General features: G+C 36.7%; 1 protein-coding gene across 4 annotated transcripts in view; it reads right to left on the bottom strand.

The window, feature by feature from the left end:
• SRFBP1 (serum response factor binding protein 1) overlaps positions 1–15,676 on the bottom strand; it is a 110,890-nt gene extending 95,214 nt beyond the window's left edge. For 2 of the 4 annotated variants that reach the window (XR_010157317.1, XM_016953677.4), the window contains exons 1-3: positions 15,420–15,634; positions 3,189–3,277; positions 2,087–2,159 (exon numbers count right to left, since the gene is read on the bottom strand). Coding sequence is in view for 3 of the 4 variants with exons in the window: in XM_016953677.4 (XP_016809166.1) it covers positions 2,087–2,159; positions 3,189–3,277; positions 15,420–15,455 (198 nt within the window). In the remaining variant the exon portion in view is untranslated. Of the gene's footprint in view, positions 1–2,086; positions 2,160–3,188; positions 3,278–15,419 lie in introns of all 4 variants that reach the window. The other 2 variants (XM_063811472.1, XM_009449552.5) reach the window with 2 other exon arrangements.
• Positions 15,677–24,103: the final 8,427 nt, after the last annotated feature.

Raw genomic sequence — 24,103 nt, 5'->3', positions numbered from 1 at the left:
CATAAATAAGGAACAAAATTTGACACGTAAGAACAGCAAATATATAGTCTTTCTAGTATTCATTTTATATTTAAATTCATTCCAGTTTTTAAAAAGCATTACAAAAGAAGTTGAAGTCAAAGTAGCCAACCCAGCCTGCCCTAACTCCTGCCACAAACTCAAGACATATATATACTATGAATTTTATGAATTTTATGAATTCAAGGAATACATAGGCTATGAATTTGGCTTTCTATGATGCAACCATTCCATTGCGTAATCACAGGGAAAAATAGAACACAAATCAAACCAAACCAAACCAAACCACGGTAGTGATGTGGTAATCTTGTAAACCTACAAACTTTATCACTGAATCAGATTTCCCTTTGCTGATGAGATTCAAAACAAGAAACAGAAAACAGGCTTTACATTTAGATCAAAAAGGACAACTTTTCTTTCTAATTAATCAAATGTATCATTGAAATTTACAAAAGGGAAGTATTCTAAAGATTGAGTATCTTTTGTTCTCAAACTCTTCATATACCACATACAAGTTATTATATATAACAAACCATGGAAAGAATGTAGTGTGTGTGTATGTATATATTTTTTATATATATAAAAAATTTTACAAATTCCAGTTTATTCCAGTTTTTAAACAGTATTACAAAAGAAGTTAAAGTCAGAGTAGCCAACTATACATTGTATGTGTGTGTGTGTGTATATATATATATATATACACACATATATACACATGCATACACACACACACTGCATTCTTTCCATGGTAAAATAAAATCAGCAATTATATAGTAGCTCAAAGCCTCTGAATAATTTAAGACTACAAAAATGACTATTCAGAAGAAATTACAGGGAAAAATTTAGGTAGGCAATGTAATTTAGTAAGAACCTTGGTTAAGAGAAAGTGAAAGAGATAAATTGTAACTTCCTATTTTATTGCTATTCTCAAGACAAAATCTCTAAAGATTTTATTTCTCATAGGAATATCATTTTAAAAAGGTATATGAAAAAACTAAATAATCTGCAAACCACAGAGACACAAATGATCACTGACAGTCAAATACAGAAGACTTTTTTTTCCTGAAGGACTGAATAAAAAGGGAATTATAACTTTGAGAAATAAAAGTTATATCAGATGGATTCCATGAATTTTATAATAGTGTGCAGCAGAGGGAAGGAAGAACACAAGAAACAAATATACTTCATATCAAAGAGTCGTTTCCTAGATGTTTTTATTCAGATTAACTGGGATAACTTTGTCCTATTAAACACTTTACTATCCCTTTAAAAGGAAGAAAGGCTGAGAATCTTTGATAACCTAACTCAATTAAAATATTGTTAGAGAGTTTTCTTTCTCTTTTACTTAATTCAAAACTTGAAAGTTATACCAAAATATAATAGGCAAACATGCATGCAAAATGACCCTGCAATTAAGAAAATTGCTGGGACCAAATGTTGTTTTTAAGTTCTACAGTAAAACAGTCTCCCAGACATTTAATGTCATGTCATTTGGTAAATGAAAGTTTCCTCAAAGTAAGAGCAGCAAGAAGACCTAAAAATTATGCTAGTGAAGAGTCTGACTGAAAAAAAAACCAAAAATATGGGATCACATTGGTCTAACACTAATTTTATTTGAAGTTACTACAGAACTGAATAAAATGCTGATACCAATACATAAAAATTTATTGAGCTGGCAACAAGGAAAGCATGATGTCAGCCACCAATATCACCATCCACATTCCCAAATAGCATGAAGACTTTAATTCTTGAACTGACTTCGCGCTAAAGTTACAGTAAAAATAAAAACCTGAGGCATGAGGCATTATTAAACATAGATGAATTTAGTTTGGCACAATTTTGACTCAAATTAGCCTAGCACTTTAACAAATTCAGTCAAAAACAGAAAAATGCAAGCTTAAATGTTACAATTTTCTAAATGTGCTACATTCTTCACCAAACAGACTGATACAAGATGTCTTAGGCAACTCTCGGGAATATTCAAATAAGCAATACCACACACAAACAAAATGCAGGATAACAGGATACTCAGAAACATACACACATACACACCCACACAAGTCCTTACCTTCATGGCATGGATTTCTTCCAGCAATCGTTGCGCCCGTCTTTGGTTTTTTAACAGTGCATCTTCAGTACCCCTGCAAAAAATACATTATGATATGTAGCCAGGCAAAGCATTAATTTTAGAGTCATAGTGTAATGGATAATCACTTCATTTCTTTTTAGAAAAGCGTAATAAATCTCTAAATAACAAACACGCCACTATCCTACACTGTCCATTTCCCCCACTCCCAAAACACACCTCAATTTACTAACCAAACCCCTATGTTGGAAAATGGCAAAAATAAGTACTGTCTTGCCATTGTACTAATGACTATTACTTTTGATAGTTTGCCTTCTCTAGTTCCTTAATAACACTTTTTTAAATCAATCAATCGTACATTGTATTTAATGTAATATAAATGTCATAATTTACAATTAGAGTTTGACTATAATTTTATCAAATGAAAATTTGCTCTCTGGCATTTAAGGAAAAAATAAAGAAGGGCTATATTTTGACATATTTATGAAAGGAAATTAATCAGGAACAAAACATACTTGAAGGCTAAGTATTCATGCTTACATCATAAGAAGAACTATAAATAAAATACTTTTTCACTAACACTAGTGATACTGAAAATACAAAATATTGTATTTTTCCAAAAAATTACATGGAACACAATGTTCTAATAAACACTTTCATAAGGTACTGAAGATTTCAAATTACTTAGCAATTCAAGAAAAAATGTGATATAAAATCTTCAAAACTAATTCTTAAGGTATTACTAGATTTGTTAAGCTGTATCAGTATCTTAAAATAACTTCTGATAACACAAAACACACAAGCCCAAGGGAATTGCATTCTAAAAAGACCAAAAGAGAGTTTTGCAAAAGCAGCAAAAAAATTCATCCTGTATCTTGAGCAATAATGGTCCAAACCATAGAAGGGCATGCTGACACAGCACATTCTATCTCACTCACATCATCTCCGCATACAAAACAAAAATGGTGTATAAGTAAGACATTTAATTACTTCTCTATATCCCACCTTAAACATTTTAAAGTATCAAATAAAAACAACTTTTGACATTTTATTAGTCACAAGATCATTACTTTAAATGACTAACTTTTTTGACTTCAGTCGGCCAACACTCCTGACAAGTTTTCGGATAACTAAAACTCGAATTCTCTTCACTTCTTTTCTCATCTTCACAACCTTTGAAGAATAAAGCAATAATTAGAAGAAAGGCACTTACTTCAGGAACAAACACACTTTATTTTGAGTCTTAATATTTGAGACTTAGTCTACCACTTTAACTACTTTTTTTGTCTAACTATATTCGTAGCTTGATGAAATCAAACCTCTTCCATAAATAGTGAAGGAATAAATCAACAGTCTAAAAATGTGTCTGAGAGCTTAAGAAAAACAAGTTATAATTTTTTAAAAAGTCACAGTATTACCCGAAATAAGTATTTTAATGTTACACTTATATCTTGCTGGGCTTGGAATATAATAAACAGTGAGTTCCCTGAAATCACAGCCTGTCATATTCATCTTTGTATTCCCACCGTTAAAACAAAGCTTCACTCATAATGGTAGGAATTTAATTTGTTGAATGACTATTTTAATTAGGAAATTAGCTTTTAACTAGCAATTTATTTTACATATTTATAAAACAAATCTTTCATTATTTTTAGTAACAAATTATTTCAAGTATAATTTTAAAAGAAGATCCACAAACACAAGGGCATTGTGTGCAAGCATATGTGCATGTAAACATAAATGCCCCCCCCACACACACATGCACACACATACAAATACATAATTTAAATCACCCTACTAGAGAACAATGTTTAACTCTAAGAACAAAAAGCAGAGCTATAGGCCAAGAAATGGAAATTATAGTTATAAAAAAATACACATTATAACAGCTTTCAGCGCAATGGCATGTAATTACGGAGTTTATATTTCATCTATCAGTTAGGAGGCATACATCTTAAAAATTACTCCTGGAATGTCCTTCTTCCCCTTCTTCACTTTAGGAACTACATAAAATTCAGGTTCAGATATAGTCATTCCAGTGAAACCTTCAATGACTTCTTCAGTTAAGGATAACCACTCCATCCCTGGGGTCCCCACTATACAGATTCTGTCATTAAAGCATTTACCTCACTGCACTGTTACTAATGGCTCATGTGGCTGTCTTTTTCTATAGACAGCAAGCTCCTAGAAAACAGGAGTCTTGTAATATTTATATAGTGTTTTCTTTGTCCTGCAAGAGTGCCTGGCACACAAAATTCCTCAAATTCTTCTTGCCAAAATAACATTATCAACATCATCCTGTTTCTTTAAGGCTCTTCCATTTAATTAATATCTTCTCTTACCCTTCATGTCATTCACTCCCTTATTCACTGAAGATATTAGCAACCAACTTACAATTTCTTTACACCCTAAGTTCTGCCATCATTCTGTGTAACTTACATGTCCACTTGAATAGCCCATCTGATAATTATATCTTCACTTCTTTACTTATTTTCTAAAGACCTAATCTATTCTATCTCAGCCATCCACTTCCATGGCCACACTGTCAACCTTGTCATCACTCATAATATTCAATTTCTAAAACCATTAATTCAAATATTCCACACTGTGATCACAACCTCTATCAGCTTGCTTGTTCAACTCCACCCACCACAACCATCTTTGACTTCATTAGGACCACCAATCCACTGACTCCTACACTTAATGTTCCTCTTTTTATGCAGTTTAGATACATGATAACATCTGCCAATTTCTTAAACTCCTGTCCTTCTGGTGAGGAAACCATAGTCCTGAATGAAAAAAACACTCTGAGTTCTTCATTGTCATATGCCAACAGCAAATACTTGTAACATTCTGTCTACTATAAATTCATCATAATTAACCTCAAGTGGACCCCCATTCTTCCTAGCCATCCTATATTTTTCTGTTCAGTTCACTCTACAATGCCTGTTTTAAGCTTTTGCCTACTCTCCTAAATCCTCTAGTCTCCGTCCTCCTTTCTCTCTTTCAATCGTGTGGAGAAAATAATTATCAGTTGGGAACCATCATTTTTCTTCTACCATGAATGCAAATGTACTTCCATGACCCATCTTCCTTTATGAATAAAGTTACAATATAAGAAATACCACTACACATATCTGAGTTTATCTTTTAACTGTCTTTTAGAGCCCATTCTCTTCTGCCTTCCTAGAACCTCTACTATGGATTATCCCTTTACCATAGCATTGTCATTCTCTTCCTTTTAATGCACTTGTTTCCCACTGATTTTTAAACATGATTGAGTCATTTTCATTAGAGACTAAATAAACATCCTCATTACATAGTTCACTAGGACCACTCCCTCTTCAGTTGTGTGGAGAACTAAGCTTTTAGAAAGAGACGTCCAAACTCAGTATCTCTATTTCTGCATGCCACACAAATCCAGTTTGATTTTCATCCTCATCGGTCTACTAAAAGATGTCACTAAGGACACCAATGAATTCCAAAAAAGCCCCTGAAATCCAATAAAAATTTGACATTTTTGACCACTTTCTCTTTCTTCAAACATTCTTCCCTTGGTTTTCCAAGATAGTTTTCTTCTTTCCTTTCTACTCACTCTAGTTTTATTCTTTCCTTTCTACTCACTCTATTTTGATCTTCTTTGAAAATTCATCCACCTCTACCCAGTCATAAAATGTTAAGAGTTGAAGGGGCAGTCCCAAGCCAGTGTTTCTTTTCACAATATATTATTTAGCCTTAAGAGATCTTATGTGTGCATATTTAATTTGCCACCTAAACAAAGAGGAGTCAAACATTTTGCCTTCGGCTGAGATCACTCCTTTTAGCTTCAAGCCCAAATGTGCAACTTCCTGCTTGACATTTCTTTCTGAGTGCGCTCAAAATCACCTCAAATTCACACCTAAATTCATGTTTTTCACCTCCAATAAAACCCTTCCCTTCTTTTGTGGGGAGGAGGGGTTTCATATGTCAGAGAATGGAACAATCCTTTTAGTTACACACCTAAAGGTCTTTAGAGGTAGCTCTCTTAATCCTTCACAATGAATCTCCAAGTCCTATTAATCTTAAATCCTAATTATCTTTCAAATTGTACCACTTTTTTCCCTATCTTGACCTTTTTGCAATCTTGGCTGAGTTACTGTTAACCGGTTTCTCCACACCTGTTCTTCTTGCCTCTCTCCAATCAGTTATCCACAATGCCATCACAATAAAATTTTTTAAAGTATATATCCAATGTCGCACCTTTATGTAACTCTCTTTAACGGTCTCCAATTGCTCTCAGAAGAATCACATTGGCCTTTCAGTCCCCTGTCCTCACCATGCTCACGTCTACTACAAAGCCTTTACACCTACCATTTCCACTGGTCAGAATGTTCTTTTTACCCATGTCAACTTGTTAACATCTATTCATCCTGATTTTGGACCAATTGTCATTTCTGTGAAGTCTTTTTTGGCTTCCCTGAGAGGGTCACAAGTACCTTTAATTGGTAACTTAATACTTTACTTTTAATCTGATTATTTTTAATGTGTCTTTCCCCAGTAGGTTATAAATTCTGTGAAGTTGATCAAGTATCTGGTTTTATTCAACACTGCATCTTAACACCTAACATAGTGCATGGCACACAGTATGTGTCCAATAAATATTGGTTAAATAAATGACCAGAAATGTAGCAATACACACTGTCTATTCACTGTTTCAAATGCATAATATATTTTAAAAATGCACAGTAATCAGGTTTCTTTCCCGCTAGATAAGTTAACCTCTTAGGAATTTGTTTCAAAGACCCATTTAGAAAAAAAAATCATACTTTGCATAAATGAAAAGGCACACAGACAAGGCTTAAGGAAAAAAAAAAAGAACTGCCACGTTGCATAAACAGAATTATACAGTGTCATGATACATTTTTTAAAGTTAAGTTATTCATAAAATAAACTAATAGCAAGCGATGAACTGCACATTAAAATATATTAACAAATGTTTCTAATTGCTGAACTTTGCAGGTGCATGAAATGATAATATACCATTTGCTAACCACTGTTAACTAAACTAATAAACTGCAGTGGGCAGAGTTGGTCCTTGGTTACATTCCAATCATAACAAAGCTCGTCTCCAATTTTAAAATTCCAATTTAAGAAATACTATGTTTGTCATTAATGGATAAGGGAATTCTAAAAGCAAAAGGAATACCTCATATACTTAAGACTTAGGTTTCCCCAAGCACTTAGATTTTTGCAATATGATGACAAATATAATCTTTAAGTTAGGATTTAAAAGGCTGCCAATTTATTTGTCACCCAGGAATTGTAAAGTTGGCTGACAACCCAGAAGTCAATGAACAGGCCTAACACACCAATACTGCCAGAAGTCCAAGTGCACTGCTTAATGGCAGTACATTTTGGCAAAACTCTAACCAAAAGCAAGAACTATCATTGTTAGATTTGTAAAAACAGTATGATTATTGTTTGGGACAGAAAGAACAGAGGAATAGTGTGAGCACAGAGAAAACAGAGGCATAGAAATGTAAATAAAATATGCTGACACAGAAGAAAGAAAATGAAAAAGAAGTAGAAGGAATGGGTCTGAAGACAGAAATTGAAGGGAAAATCTGAGGCCATCACCAACAAGACTGATTAAGCCAAGCCGAGGGTCTTCCAAACAGCAAGAGAACGCATTTAAGACAATCTATAAGATCTGAAGAAAAAGAATTAAGACTTACATACCCAGTGAATATATATGTACTGACAGTGAAGTATCGCCTAGAAATTAGACATACAGAAGCCTTTAAAGTTAACCTGGCAAAATCTAAACATAGGGCATCTCTTGCATAGACAGTATAAAAATACTATAAATAAAGTGGAAGTCTAATATAGCTATTTGAGAAAAGACCATGTGAGATGACTCAGAAGAGTCAACATAAACACAGGAAAGGAAACCACAGAGAGGCAAAAGTTGGCAGTGTCCAGCTCAAGGAAATTCCAAAGAAAGGGTTCCCCAGCTCAGAGACTTGAGAAATCTAATCTGTTCTGGAATAACTCAATTATGGGAACAGATGCATCACAGTTCAACATGAATCATGCAACTAAAACCCCTTTCTGTATTTCTACATAACAAGCAGCTGATGGTCAGTATACAGGAAAAGAATGTGTTTTACAGTGTGAGCATTTATTATGTATATTAGACACGTTTTTTAATAAACTAGCTTTCTCATTCACACAATCTCTTATACACTTAGGTTTAACATGAATTCGCTTTTTAGAGAATGAGCTCTATTTCTGGGGTAACAATGACAGCAAGTTTCTGATATACAAAGCAGACAGGAGACTTTGGTCCAAAGACAAAATTAAATGCTACTTGAATTGACTTTTGGCTGGCTATGGGATAGCTGGCTAACCAGTTAGCCTCTGATAATTCACCAACTTTACCATGATTTTGAGTTAGCCTGTAACAAAAATCTATAGTTATTAGAAAATAGTTATTCTAAGAGCTAGTATTGTTCCAGGGGAACTTGCAGTGTTAAGAAAAATCTAAGTATATCTGTGTTTCTAAGAATACTAATACTTCTGCTTATTCATTAATTACCTATCAGATTAGTAAATACAAAAAAACTATGACAACACATTCTTTGTATGAAGTTGTGAGGAAACAGACAAATACACTGCTGGTAGAAATGCAAACTGATTTACTCCTTTGGGGGAAACCATGCTGTACTTTAACAAAAGTCCTACTTCTAGGAATCTATTCAGAAGACACATTCTCAACAATAGGAAAAGGCTACACACAAGATTATTCATTGCATCATTTTAACAAAATGTAGCATGAGAGAGAAAATAACGTATATAAATAAAGCATATAGCAATGTAGTATTTTAAATCAATGCAAAAGATCTGTAGGTATTACATGGATAAAACCTGAAAAGTAACATTTGGTGAATAAAATACAGTAGTCCCCCCCTACCAACAATTTTGTTGTCAGCAGTTTCAGTTACCCGCGGTTAGCCAAAATTCCAAATATAAATAACTCATAAATTTTAAATTGTGCACCACTCTGAGTAGCATAATGAAATCTCTCACTGTACTACTCCATCCCACACGGGATGTAAATCATACATCCAGTGTATTTCTGCTGTATCCGTTACCTGCCCATTACTGTACAGAAAATAATAATAATAATAATAATAATAACAGAGTTTGGTACTATCTGAGGTTTTAAGCATACACTGGGGCTCTTGGAACATAACCCCCATGGATAAAGGGAGACTACTACAATTTATAATTTGTAAAACGATATGCAGTTTAAAAGTATACAACACAATACTATACACTGGGTATAGATATGTATGTTACTAAAATTGTGAAAAATATAGAAGAGAAAAACACACACCAAGAGGAATAATTACCTCTGAGGTAGAAAAGAAGATGGGTGGAATTAAACATTAAGATATAGCAAAACACTGACATTTCCTAAACATAGGAAGTAGATTATAAGAAGATCTGTTACATTATTTTCCATACGTTTGAAGTAATTCATAGTTAACAAAATTATTGGGTTTCTTGTCTTTGTTCGAAACAAGGTCTGGCTCTATTGCCCAGGCTGGAGAGCAGTTGAGTGATCTCGACTCATCACAACCTCCATCCCCCTCCCGGGCTCAAGCCATCTTCCCACCTTAGCCTCCCAAGTAGCTGGGACTACAGGCACGTACTACCATGTTTGGCTAATTTTTCTGTATTTTTTGTAGAGACGGGGTTTCACCACGTCACCCAGGCTGGTCTCAAACTCATGAGCTCAAGTGATCTGCCGGCCTCAGCCTCCCAAAGTGCTGGGATTACAGAGTGAGGCACTGCACCTGGCCAAAATTATTTTTGTATAAAGAGGACCCTAATTTTATCATATGGATGATAACTCATTGTTGATTTTACTTTTTATTTCTGATGAGCAACAATTTTTTAAAATACCTAGAGTGCTTAGTGATTATCTACGATTTAACCATTATTGGGCATATGCTGCCACCTAGCAAAACTTCCCAGAATAGTTTAATAACTAAACACAAATTGGTTCTTACGGAAAGGCCCTAATTTAATATTTCAGAAAAAAATTATTAAAAAGTACTATGCACCTAATCATGACACAAGTGTTTTGTAACTTCATAAGCGCATACAAACGTGGTTCTTGACATTCTTATGTTTTACAATATGTGGAGGAAACTCATTTTGTTCTTTGGCACTTTAGTTTCTACCTTTACTGTCTTACATGAAATGAAAAGCAATTTTCTAATGGGCTTAATGGTAATGTGCTATCAAACAATAAAATAGGCCGGGCGTGGTGGCTCATGCCTGCAATCCCAGCACTCTGGGAGGCTGAGGCAGGCGGATCATGAGGTCAGGAGATCAAGACCATCCTGACTAACACGGTGAAACCCTGTCTCTACTAAAAATACAAAAAAAAAAAAAAAAAAAAATTAGCTGGGCGTGATGGTGGACGCCTGTAGTCCCAGTTAGTCGGGAGGCTGAGGCAGAAGAATGGCGTGAACCCAGGAGGTGGAGCTTTCAGTGAGCCGAGATCCTGCCGCTGCACTCCAGCCTGGGCGACAGAGCGAGACTCCATCTCAAAAAAAAATAAAAAATAAAAATAAAATGTCAGTTGTACATATAGGCCTTTGGCCTTCCTATGAAATTAAAGCACTCCATCAGATTGCTACACCTCCTAAATCTGATTTTTACATATCACTGCTGCCTAAATTTTAGAAAACAGATGACTTGAGAAAATCTAGCTCTAGTTTTGCAAATTATTTACGCACTAAATGCTATGGCACTGTTGTTTTCAATTGTGCATTTCTCCTCTAGTTCTAATGGAAAGGGAGGAAAAAAAGCATTTAGGAGATTTTCCCTCTCATTTGAACATTAGTTGACAGTTATGCTATCTATGCTTTCATCTGCCCATTATATACCTACTTCTTATTACCTGTAGACAAGGTACTGTGCTGGAGGTTAGGGAAGCTGCTATAAAAGCAATTAAAAATTCTCTCTTCAAAGTACCAAAAATATGCAATAAGTAATCATCAAGATAGAGTAAAAAGTGATGGTTTATTTTTTAGAAGAGTAAAGATAAATTTTTACTTTACTTCGCAAGAATAACAACAAACTTTAATCTTAATCTCTTTCCAACATACTTAGTATTGGAAGTTCTGGCCGGGGTAATCAGGCAAGAGAAAGAAATAAAGGTATTCAAATAGGAAGAGAGGAAGTCAAACTGTCTCTATTTGCAGATGACATGACTGTATATCTAGAAAACCCCATTGTTTCAGCCCCAAATCTCCTTAAGCTGATAAGCAACTTCAGCAAAGTCTCAGGATACAAAATCAATGTGCAAAAATCACAAGCATTCCCATACACCAATAATAGACAAACAGAGAGCCAAATCATGAGTGAACTCCCGATTCACAATTGCACAAAGAGAATAAAATGCCTAGAAATACAACTTACAGGGATGTGAAGGACCTCTTCAAGAACTACAAACCACTGCTCAAGGAAATAAGAGAGGACACATACAAATGGAAAAACATTCCATGCTCATAGATAGGAAGAATCAATATCGTGAAAACAGCCATACTGCCCAAAGTAATTTATAGATTTAAAGCTATCCCCATCAAGCTACCATTGACTTTCTTCACAGAATTGGAAAAAACTACTTTAAAGTTCATATTGAATCAAAAAAGAGCCTGCATAGCCAAGACAATCCTAAGTAAAAGGGACAAAGCTGGAGGCATCATGCTACCTGACTTCAAACTATAATACAAGGCTATAGTAACCCAAACAGCATGGTACTGGTACCAAAACAGACATATAGACCAATGGAACAGAACAGAGGCCTCAGAAACAACACCACACATCTACAAACATCTGATCTTTGACAGACCTGACAAAAACAAGAAATGGGGAAATGATTCCCTATTTAATAGATGGTGTTGGGAAAACTGGGTAGCCATATGCAGAAAACTGAAACTGGACCCCTTCCTTACACCTTATACAAAAATTAACTCAAGATGGATTAAAGACTTAAACATAAGACCTAAAACCATAAAAACCCTAGAAGAAAACCTAGGCAATACCATTCAGGACATAGGCATGGACAAAGACTACATGACTAAAACACCAAAAGCAATGGCAACAAAAGCCAAAAATGACAAATGGGATCTAATTAAACTAAAGAGCTTCTTCACAGCAAAAGCAACTATCATCAGAGTGAACATGCAACCTACAGAATGGGAGAAAATTTTTGCAATCTATCCATCGGACAAAGGGTTAATGTCCAAAATCTACAAAGAACTTAAACAAATTTACAAGAAAAAAACAACCCCATCAAAAAGTGGGCAAAGGATATGAACAGACATTTCTCAAAATAAGTCATTTATGCAGCCAACAAATATATGAAAAAATGCTCATCATCACTGGTCATTAGAGATATGCAAATCCAAACCACAATGAGATACCATCTCACGCCAGTTAGAATGGCGATCATTAAAAAGTCAGGAAACAACAGATGCTGGAGAGGATGTGAAGAAACAGGAACGCTTTTACACTGTTGGTGGGAGTGTAAATTAGTTCAACCATAGTGGAAGACAGTGTGGTGATTCCTCAAGGATCTAGCAATAGAAATACCATTTGACCCAGCAATCCCATTATTGGCTATATACCCAAGGATTATAAATCATTCTACTACAAAGGCACATGCACATGTATGTTTATTGTGGCACTGTTTACAACAGCAAAGACTTTGAACCAACCCAAATGCCCATCAATGATAGACTGGATAATGAAAATGTGGCACATATACACCATGGAATACTATGCAGCCATAAAAAATGATGAGTTCATGTCCTTTGCAGGGACATGGATGATGCTGGAAACCATCATTCTCTGCAAAGCAACACAAGAACAGAAAACCAAACACTGCATGTTCTCACTCACAAGTTGGAGTTGAACAATGAGAACACATGGACACAGGGAAGGGAACATCACACACCAAGGCCTGTCGGGTGGGGGGAAAGGGGGAGGGAAAGCATTAGGAGAAATACCTAATGTAGACGACAGGTTAATGGGTGCAGTAAACCACCATGGCACATGTATACCTATGTAACAAACTTGCACGTTCTGCACATGTACCCCAGAACTTAAAGTATACATATAAAAAAAAAAGATTAAAGTTTGAGAAGAGTCAATGTAAGTAGTTGGGAAGCTAGTACAGTAGCTGTACTAGGATTCTAGTGGTGATGGAAAAGAAGTGAAAAGATTGAAAGCGAATTCAAATTATTTTTCAGATACATTTCCTCCTTGAAGAAGTTAATTCATTTCTTCTGCCTATTTTCTGAGATAGTTTCTTTTAATTTCTATGAGGTATTTCCTATTAAGGGCATTAGCCCTTTGTCATATTTGCTGTATTTTTTTTCTAGTTGTTGTCATTTTTCTTTTCTTTGGTAGGTTATTCAATTTTTATGTAGATAAATCTCTCTTTCCTTTTGTGGGTTTTTTTTCCCACTAATTTTAAATTATAATATCCTCCATCATCTCCACTTTTTTCTGTCCTTTTTATCTCCTTCACATTAGAACACACTAGACTTCAGTGGTGGATGTGTGTAGTTCCTGCTTTCATAAATTCATTTAATCACCTAGTAAACATATGTGCTACACATGATAGACACATAAACACAGGAAGACAGAAACAGTTACATAAGTGTTTCCAGAGGAGAAAGCAATCTGGGTGCACAAAGAATAGACACCTAACCCAGACCGAGAGGAGTTAATGAAGATTTCCTAAAGGTCAAATTTTAACTGTTTTGAAGAAGAACAAAAGTTAGCTAAGTGTTAAAAGAGTCTTTAATGACTCATCTCCTGTCATTTCCATCATCAAAGTCATTACAAAATTTGATATGAAGCTCCCTGGGGTTGAAATCCCAGGGACATTACTCTGATCTTTCATACATCACAGGTAACCTAATGCAAAATAGCCCACCAAACGCTTTCTGGCACAAAGCATAAGCTTAATGTATGTTTATGAGTAAATAGTGACTGCTTTCAGCTTCCCTCTTCAGCATATCCTGTAGTCCACTGTCAACTGAAATCCTGACTCGTTAATCTGGCAGCAGAGAATATATTTCAGTTTTATTTCCTTCTTCATCTCACAAGTTCCCATCAGTGAAGAGTTACCTATCCCTGTATTACCCACGGGTTCTTCTGCTACTAGCCCTTTCCTGCTTATACCAGTCCCTCTGCCTGGAATGACTTCTTCCCCTTTCCTGAATCACTGACTGCAATTCCTGTGCAAGATCCCTAAAGACCAAGGACAAGTATCACCCACTTCATTCTGCCGCCTTTGGAAACTTTTCTGCATTACTAGGTTTTGGGGGCATTCTTCACACATTGTTCTGTAACACAGGTGAGTGTTGCTTAGCTGTCTCACTTGAGTATAGGTTACTAGAAAATATGAAATATCCCTTACACTACTGTGTATAATCTAAACAGTGACTTGCTCATAAACGGGATAAAGAATTTCCTTTCTGTATCTAACTGTGAGGTCCTTACTCGATCCTTATGTTTCCAGCTTACTTTAAGACTTTGGATGACATTACTTTGTTGAATAGAAGCAGAAACCAAAGGGGGATAAGTGGTAGAAATGGTATTTTGTCGACACCGCACACTATGGAAGTGACGGTGGTGAGAACAAATGTCTGATGAGAATGGACTGAAAAAGCAGAAAAAAGAATTGAGGATAGCAAGTATAAACAGCTCTTTATTGAAGTTCTGCTGTAAACGGAAGCAAAGAAATAGGACACTAACTGGAAGAGGAAACGAAGTACTGAGCATACAGTCTCATTCAAGACCACCAATTTCTTAGAAGCTACAGCTCTTACTTTCTCTCTTCATTTTCGACAGGCAATAAAGAGCAGGTACTGTGTACTGAAAGTTTATTAAGGGTCAGGCACTTGCAAATACTTTACGTATCTCAGTTAATCTCACAACCCTGGGACGAACTATCTTGAGCTCCGCTTTACAGACGAGAATATTGAACATACAGGCTAAAGGGTCTTCCCAAAGTCCCACAGACATAAATTCGTGGGGCCAGACACATGTCTCTCACTTCAGTCACCTGGAGACCGAAAAGGGAAATTACCGGTTGCCAAACTCCAAGTTGCGGGAAACCCGCCTGGGCCCACCACGAAAGTTCCTCCAACCGCACCCTCTATGCCCGCCTCCAACCACGCGTCTCAAAAGAGCTGGTTTTGAGGACCCTTAAAGTCAGCCCCATAGGTTCCTCGGCGCTCACCTCGTTATTGAGGTTCAGAGTTCCCGGCTGAGCCATGGTAGATGAAGGAATATGATCCGCCGCTGCCTGCACGTGAACCGGGTCTCTCAGACCGCGGCTGCGTCGCCACGCCCCTCAACGGAAGCCTCTTCTGTCCAAAACTCATCCGCCTTCTGCTCTAGCTGCCGCCTGGGAACAAGAAATATTGACTCTTGGAAGGGAAAACCGGAACTGAGACAGAACAACTACCGGCGCAGAGCGCTACGCAACGGAATTGCGCGTTCCTATGGAAACCAGATGGGGGCTGGTAGCTGGGCAACGTCTAGTTTTTCAAGATTCGGTTTTTGTTTGTGTGTGTGTTCCCTTGGTACACTGCGCTCGCATTGTACCGGCCTTGGTTTTTCTCTCTAATGGCTAGGGGGGCTCTGAACGGCGGTGAAAGAGCTCTACTGAAATGATCACTTAAATGAACGATTTTTTGCTTCCATTTTTTTAAATCTAGTATTTGTGAAGATTTCTGCTTTTCTAACAAGCACACCTTTTTAAATCCTCGCAGTTTTTTGTTCCAACCTCACATTATAGCTGAGGTGCGGACATTTTTTTCCTGCACACTATAGAAGGGTTTAAATTTAGGGAATGAACATTTGAAGCAAAACCAGGATACACATTTGGTACTGCCTGTGGGAATGGCTGTTTATTAGCCGGCAGGCATAGGAGACGTAAGGGAGTGTGTTTGAATTAGGTAATGTGTTTGAATTAGGTAATGTGTAATTGTCAACACCTTCTAGTACTGACCATTAAAATGTGTCAAATGGTGGTCCAAGAGCTTTACATAAATTAGCTCCAAATCTCCACAGAAATCCAACAAGATAGAAATTATTATCCTTTTATTAATATTATTTTGTTAGAGACCCAGTCTCTCTTTGTCATCCAGGCTGGTGTGCAGTGGCACAGTCATAGCTCACTGCAGCCTCAAACTCTTGGGCTCAAGCCATCCTCTCACCTCAGCCTTCCAAATAACTAGGACTACAGGAGTGAGCCACCCTACTCTGCTCTGAACTATTATTTCACAGATGTGGAAAGTGACTTCAGAGGCACCAAGTGCCTCGCCCAGAGTCACTTGCCTGGGACTGTCCACTGCTACAGGACTTCAAGTCCAGCTACATAATACCTGGGGTACAGTGCAAAATGAAAATCCAGGCCCCTTTATTCAAAATGCAGGAAAAACGTTTCTTCCGGCGGAGGGTGGTGGCTCACGCCTGTAATCGCAGTACTTTGGGAAGCCTAGGCGGGCGGATCACCTGAGGTCGGGAGTTCGAGACCAGCCTGACCAACATGGAGAAACCCTGTCTCTACTAAAAATACAAAATTAGCCGAGCCTGGTGACTCATGCTTGTAATCCCAGCTACTCGGGAGGCTGAGGCAGGAGAATCACTTGAACCTGGGAGGCGGAGGTTGCGGTGAGCCAAGATCACTCCAGACTGGGCAACAAGAGTGAAACTTTGTCTCAAAAAAAAAAAAAAAGTTTCTTCCATAGCGTCTCTTGACTCTTCATGGTGTTTGTTAATTTACTATTTAATACGATGCTCCCTAAAGCACAGAGACATTAGGTTGTCAGGGCAGACCCTCAAAGGTGCCTGAGACCCCTGCCCCAAGACTCAGGTAGGAGTGTATACACTGGAGCAAGGTGGCAGCAGTTGCTGGGTGGAGACAGGAGAGCAGGAAACCAGAGAATCCACCTGAGGAGCTGTTGGGGACAGGACCACACATGACCTGAGACAACAAGGCCTTGGCACATGTTCCATTATCCCACTAGACTTCACTTACAAAACTCAAATTCCAAAATGAAATCACTAATAATTTCAAGACTGTGCCCAAAGCTTAGTTAACCAAGGCCCACTTCTGAGCCTTTGCCCAAGAAACCAGCCTTGTCCAGAACCCATGCTGTTATCTCATAAAACTGAACTCCACTTTGAATAGCTCTGACTTGGTAAAAGAAATTGGTATTCTTTTAGTTTGGTGCATTATTTGGACACAAATGGATTTAACAGATGACTTCCTGTTGGACCAGTGTTACATGAAGGTAGATTTGCCACTACTAAATAGTATGCTGAATTGTAATTGTTTCCTTTGTCTACCTTCTGTCATCAAAGCTGAACTCCTGGAGTGTAGGAGCTTTTTCAGCTCCAGGTGGGTAGTGTTCACTTTGCATATAAATACGTACGAAGGAATGTCAAATAATCAAGATAAATAGAGAGCTTTGTTCAAAATCTGTCTTCGAATTTGGGAGAAAGGAGTTATTATGATCCCACAATGCTTCAGAAAATGTATTACTAATACAAAATTTGCCTGTAACTCTGAAAAGCTTTGCAGTGTTTTCTCTTGACTACTTCTTTTGCTCCCTAAAATCTCAGTTCTTAAACCACCAGTCTCCTCAGGATCAGCACTTGCTTAGTTTTCCTCCTTAGCCCATGCTGTCTCCCTTAGCTATGATGCTTCCTCTGCTACATCAGCTTGCTCAAGTGCTATTTCTCAAGACCAGGTCAAATTCCATCCATCTCTTTTAATAATTATTTCCACATCCCCAAAGATAAGTTTAATTTTGCTCACCAGTGGGTCATATTTATAGTATTTATGATAGTCTACCAGTGGGTCATACTTATAGTATTTATGATAGTCTACTTTAATTTGAAATCATTTGTGTACTGGTTATTCTTTTATATTAAAAGCTCTCAACAACCTTAGATACTCCTGTTTTTAAAGAGACTAGTATTGTTCCATTTTCACAATATTAATGTGAAATCATTTGTTCCAGATATATCACCTCCAAGTCAATCTTCCTACCTCTTTTGATGCCACAATCTCAAAAATTATTTTGTTTGATAACAAAGGAAGTTCTACTAGCTGGCTTTCATTAAGCAATGCCCAATTTATCCAGTAATAACAATGTATTTGTGATAATTAGGTTGAAAGTTTCTCTAGAAAGCAAACTGTCTCCCTGTTTTATTCATGGAGGGCTGAACTGGATCAATTAACTGCTGTCAGATGTATGAAATGACAAAGCTATAATAATCAAAAGCACCTAGTTTGAGACTTTTTTTCTTTTTATTACAGTGCTCCAATTAGTGGAACTAAGGGTCCACAAACACATTCAATAGAGACTCAAGTTTTTCAGTGTCAAGTTCCTCAAGAGGAACTTGTATTAGTCCCACTGTGTTAGTTGGTTTGGGGTGCCATAATAAAATACTGCAATCTGGATAACTTACACAACACAAATTTATTTAGGATACTTGAAGTCCAAGATCAAGGTACCATCAGGATTAGTTTCTGGTAAGAGCTCTCTTCTTTGCTTGCAGATAGCCACCTTTTTGTGGCCACAACCCCATGTAACCTTTCTGCTGTGCACATGTGGAGAGAGAGCTCTCTGGTGTTTTCCTCTTCTTATAGTGGCACCAATCCTATTGGATTAGAGTCCTACCATTATGACCTTATTTAAACTTAATTACATCCCTACAGATTTTTATCTCTGAATAGCATCATATTGGGGGTTAGGTCTTCAACATATGAATTTGAAGGGCAGGGAAAACAATTCATTTCACAACACCCACTTTCCTTGAGAAATCTTCTGTGATTATGTCAAAGTAATCTCTTATCTAACATGCTGGATTACTGCCATTATTCTCATTTTGCATTTTTCTTAAGTTTTATTCATACAATTCTAGATTACAACTAAACATGGATGTTTAGCAAACAGAATTAAGAAACGCATACTCACACATATATGAACAAATGATTTTTGAGAAAGTTTCAAGGCAATTCTGTGAGGAAAAGTTAGTTTTCTCAACAAACTGTGCCTGAATTATTGGATATCTATATGGAACACACACATGTTCACACACACCACTTTCACCCACATGTAACACCACCTAGAAAAACAACTCGAAATGGTTGAGTTATATCTAAATGTAAAACCTACAAAACTTCAAGAAGAAATCACAGGACAAAAACTTTGTACTGTGAGCAACTACATGCTAACAAATTGGAAAACTTTGAAGAAAGGATAAATTCCTAGACACATACAGTGTACCAAGATTGAACCATGAAGAAACCCAAAACCTGAATAAACCAGTAAGTGATAAAATAGAAGCCTTAATAAAAAGTTTTCCAGCAAAGAAAAGCCTGGGGCTTGACGGCTTCACTGCTGAATTTTACTGTGCACTTAAAGAACTAAGAACAGCCCTACTGAAACTATTCTGAGAAATAAAGAAGAGAATACTTCCAAAGTCATTCTAGGAAGCCAGTATTACCCTAATACTAAAGGCAAAGACACATCTAGAAAAGAAAACTACAGACCAATATCTCTGATGAACATTGATGCAAAAATTCTCAACAAAACACTAGTAAACTGAATTCAACAACACATTAAAACATTATCCATCGTGACAAAGTGAGATTTATCCCTGGGATGCAAGGATGGTTCACCATATGCAAATCAATTGATATGACACATCATATCAACAGAATAAATGACAAAAATATAATTTTAACTGATGCTGAGGAAACATTTGATAAAATTTAACATTCATTCACAATAAAAACTCAACAGAGTATACAAAGAACATATCTCAACATAATTAAAGCCACATATGACAGAAACAGTATCATGATTGGTGAAAACCTGAAAGCCTTTCTGCTAAGATCTAGAACAAGACAAGAATGCTCACTTTAACCACTGTTATTAAACATAGTGATGAAAGTCTTAGCTAGAGCAATCAGACAAGAGAAAGAAATAAAGGGCATGTAAATTGGAAAGAAAGTAAAATTATCCTAGTTTTGCAGATTATATGATCTTATATTTGAAAAAACAACATCTCCACCAAAAAGCTATTAGAACTGATAAATTGATTAAAGTTGCAGGATACAAAATCAGCATACAAAAATCAGCAGCATTTCTGTGTTCAGTGAACCATGTGAAAAATCAAGAAAGTAATACCACTTATAATAGCTACAAATAAAATTAAATACCTAGGTATAAACTTAACCAAAGAAGTGAAAGATCTCTACAGTGAAAACTATAATGCAAAAAAAACTATGATGCAAGAAATTGAAGAGGACACACACAAAAATGGAAAGATATTCCATGTTTATGAATTGGAAGTATCAATATTTTTAAATGTCCATACTACCCAAAGCAACCTACAGATCCAATGCAATCCTACCAAAATATCAATGGCATTTTTCACAGAAATAGAAAAAACATCCTAAAATTTATATGGAACCACAAAAGACCCAGAATAGTCATAGCTAGCCTAAGCAAAAGACCAAAACTGGAGGAATCACATTATCTGGCTTCAAATTATTCTACAGAGCGATAGAAAGCAAAATAACATGGTACTGGCACAGAAATAGACACACAGACCAATGGAATAGAGTAGAGAACCCAGAAGTAATTCACACATTTACAGTGAACTCAATTTTTACAAAGGTGCCAAGCACATGCATTAGGAAAAGGACATTTTCTTGAATAAATGTACTGGGAAACTGGATATTTATATGCAGAATAATGAAACTAGACCCCCTTCTCTCACCATATATAAAAATCAAATAAAAATGGATTAAAGACTTAAATCTAAGACCTGAATCTATGAAACTATTAAAAGAAAACTTTGGGGAAGCTCTCCAGGACATTGGTCTGAACGAAGATTTATTAATAGTCAACAAGCACAGTCAACCAAAGCAAAAGTGGACAAATGGGATCATATCAAGTTAAAATGCTTCCACACAACAAAGGAAACAATCAACACAGTGAAAAGAAAACTCACAGAATGGGAGAAAATATTTGGGAACTATTCATCTGACAAAGGATTAATAATCAGACTATATAAGCCCCAACAACTTAGTAGAAAAAATCTAATAATCTGATTTAAAAATGAGCAAAATATCTGAATAGATATTTCTCAAAAAAGACATAAAAATGGCAAACAAGTATAAGAAGATGCTCAATATCTTGATCGTCAGAGAAATGCAAATGAAAACTACAATGAGATGTCTTCTCATTCCAGTTACAATGATTTTTATCCAGAAGACAGGCAATAACAAATGCTGGTGAGAATGGGAAGAAAAGGAAACCCCTGCACACTGTTGGTGGGAATGTAAATTAGTACATCCACTATGGAGAACAGTATGGAGGTTCCTCAAAAAACTAACAATAGAACTACCATATGTTACAGCAATCCCGCTGCTAGGTATATACTCAAAAGAAAGGAAATCAGACTATCAGAGAGATGCCTGCACTTCCATATTTATTGTAGCGCTATTCACAATAGCCAAGATTTGGAATCAACCTAATGTTCATCAACAGATAAATGGATAAAGAAAATGTGATGCATACATGCAATGAAATACATTCAGCCATAAAAATGAGATCCTGTTACCTTCAGTAACATGGAAGGAAATGTAGGACATGATGTTAAGTGAAATAAGCCAGGCATAGAAAAAACAAAGTTCACATGTCCTCAGTTACTTGTGGGATCTAAAAATTAAAAAGATTGAACTCATGAAGATAGAGAATAGAATGATGGTTACCAGAGGCTGAGAAGGGTAGTGGATGGGGGAAGTGGGGTGGTTAATGGGTACAAAAATATAGGTAGATAGAATGAATGTGATCTAGTATATGATAGCACAACAGGGTGACTACGGTCAAGAATAATTTATTGTGCATTTAAAAATAACTAAAAGAGTATAATTGGAACATTCATAAAACAAAGAAATAATAAATGCTGGAGGTGATGGATACCCCATTTACCCTGATGTGATTATTACACATTGTATACCTGCATCAAGATATCTCATGTACCCCATAAATATATACACCTACTATGTATCCATAAAAATTAACAATACAAAAAATTAAGAAAAAACTCTTTACAATTGAAAAAAATATTGTGACCCTGGGTTAGGCAAAAGTTTCTAGGATATTAGACAAAAAGCAGAATCCATATAAAAATACATTAAAAATTGGACTGAATCAACAATAGAACTTCTACTCTTCAAAAGACACTGGGAGGATAGCCAAAAGAGAAACCACACATGGAGAGAAAAATTTTGAAAATTACATATTTTATAAAGCACTTTAACCTTGACTATATAAAGAACTCTCCAAACACAAAAGTTAAGAAAACAGGCAAAATATTTGAACAGATATTTCACTCTTAAAAGATATGTGAATAGCAAAGAAGCACATAAAAATATGTTCAGCATCTTTATGAGAGGTGACAACGCGCTGGCAGCCCTCGCTCGGCCTCGGCGCCCACTCTGGCCGCACTTGAAGAGGTCTTCAGCCCGGCCGCTGCACTGTGGGAGCTCCTCTCTGGGCTGCCGGAGGCCGGAGCAGGCCTCCTCTGCTTGTGTGGAGGTGTGGAGGGAGAGGTGCGGGCGGGAACCGAGGCTGCGCACAGCGCTCGCGGGCCAGCGCTAGTTCCGGGTGGGCGCAGGCTTGGCGGGCTTCACACTTGGAGCGGCCGGCCCGCGCCCGCGCCGGCGCCGCTGGTCCCGGGCAGCGAAGGGCTTAGCACCCGGGCCAGCAGCTGCGGACGGTGCGCCCCGGTGCCCCAGCACTGCCGGCCCACCCGCGCGGCACTGGAATTCTCTCCAGGCCTCAGCCTCCTCCCTGCGGGTCAGGGCGCGGTGGCTCACTCCTGTAATCCCAGCACTTTGGGAGGCCGAGGCGGACGGATCACGAGGTAAGGAGATGGAGACCATCCTGGCTAACACGGTGAAACCCCATCTCTAATAAAAATACAAAAAATTCCGGACACAGTTAGACATCAGGGAAATGCAAATTAAAACCACAATGTGATTTCTTTCTATACCTATTAGAATGGCTAAAATAAAAAGTCTGATCATACCAAGTAGGATGTGGAGTACCTGGAACTCTCAAACATCACTAGTGGGAATGTAACGCGGTACAATTTAGAGTTTCTTAAGAAGTTTCTAGTATATGACCTAGGCCTTCTCTTCTAGATTAATAGAGAAATGGAAGTACGTGTACATACAGAATCTTGTGCTTAAATGTTCAGAGAAGTTTTAATTTTAATAGCCAAATGATAATACAAAACTTTATTCAACAGGCAAATGAATAAACTATGATACACATACACATACACACACATGCACACACACGAACATCATTCAGTAAAAGAAAGCAATGGCACACACTATAACATGGATGAATTTTAAAATAATTATGCTGGGTGGCAGAATCAAGACAAAAAGAGTACATACTGCATTATTTCATTCATATAAAATTCTAGGAAATGCAAACTAATGTATAGTTACAAAAATAGATCAATGGTTGCCTGCAGAAGTGAGAGAGAGGGGATAGAAGGATGCCAGAAAAAAAATTGCAAATGGTCATGAGGAAGTTTTGGACGGTAATTGATATGTTCCTCGTATCAATTTGTGATGGTATCACAGTTGATACGTATGTCAAAATTTATCAAAGTGTATACTTTGTATATATATATGTAGTAAATTGTGTGTCAGTTAAAGCTTAATAAAGCTCTTAAATAAATATTTACCCTTGGACTAGCAATTCTACTTCTAGAAAAATATAGTAACATTACATTGGTACAAATTATTGATGCATGTAAAAAGCTATTCAGTATATAAGTGTTTGTAATAATAGAAGATTGGAGGGAACTTGT

This window comes from Pan troglodytes, chromosome 4 (genome assembly GCF_028858775.2).
Source record: "Pan troglodytes isolate AG18354 chromosome 4, NHGRI_mPanTro3-v2.0_pri, whole genome shotgun sequence".
Lineage (NCBI taxonomy): Eukaryota > Metazoa > Chordata > Mammalia > Primates > Hominidae > Pan > Pan troglodytes.
Note: the sequence above shows the minus strand (reverse complement) of the source record. Positions and strands in the feature narration are given on the sequence as shown.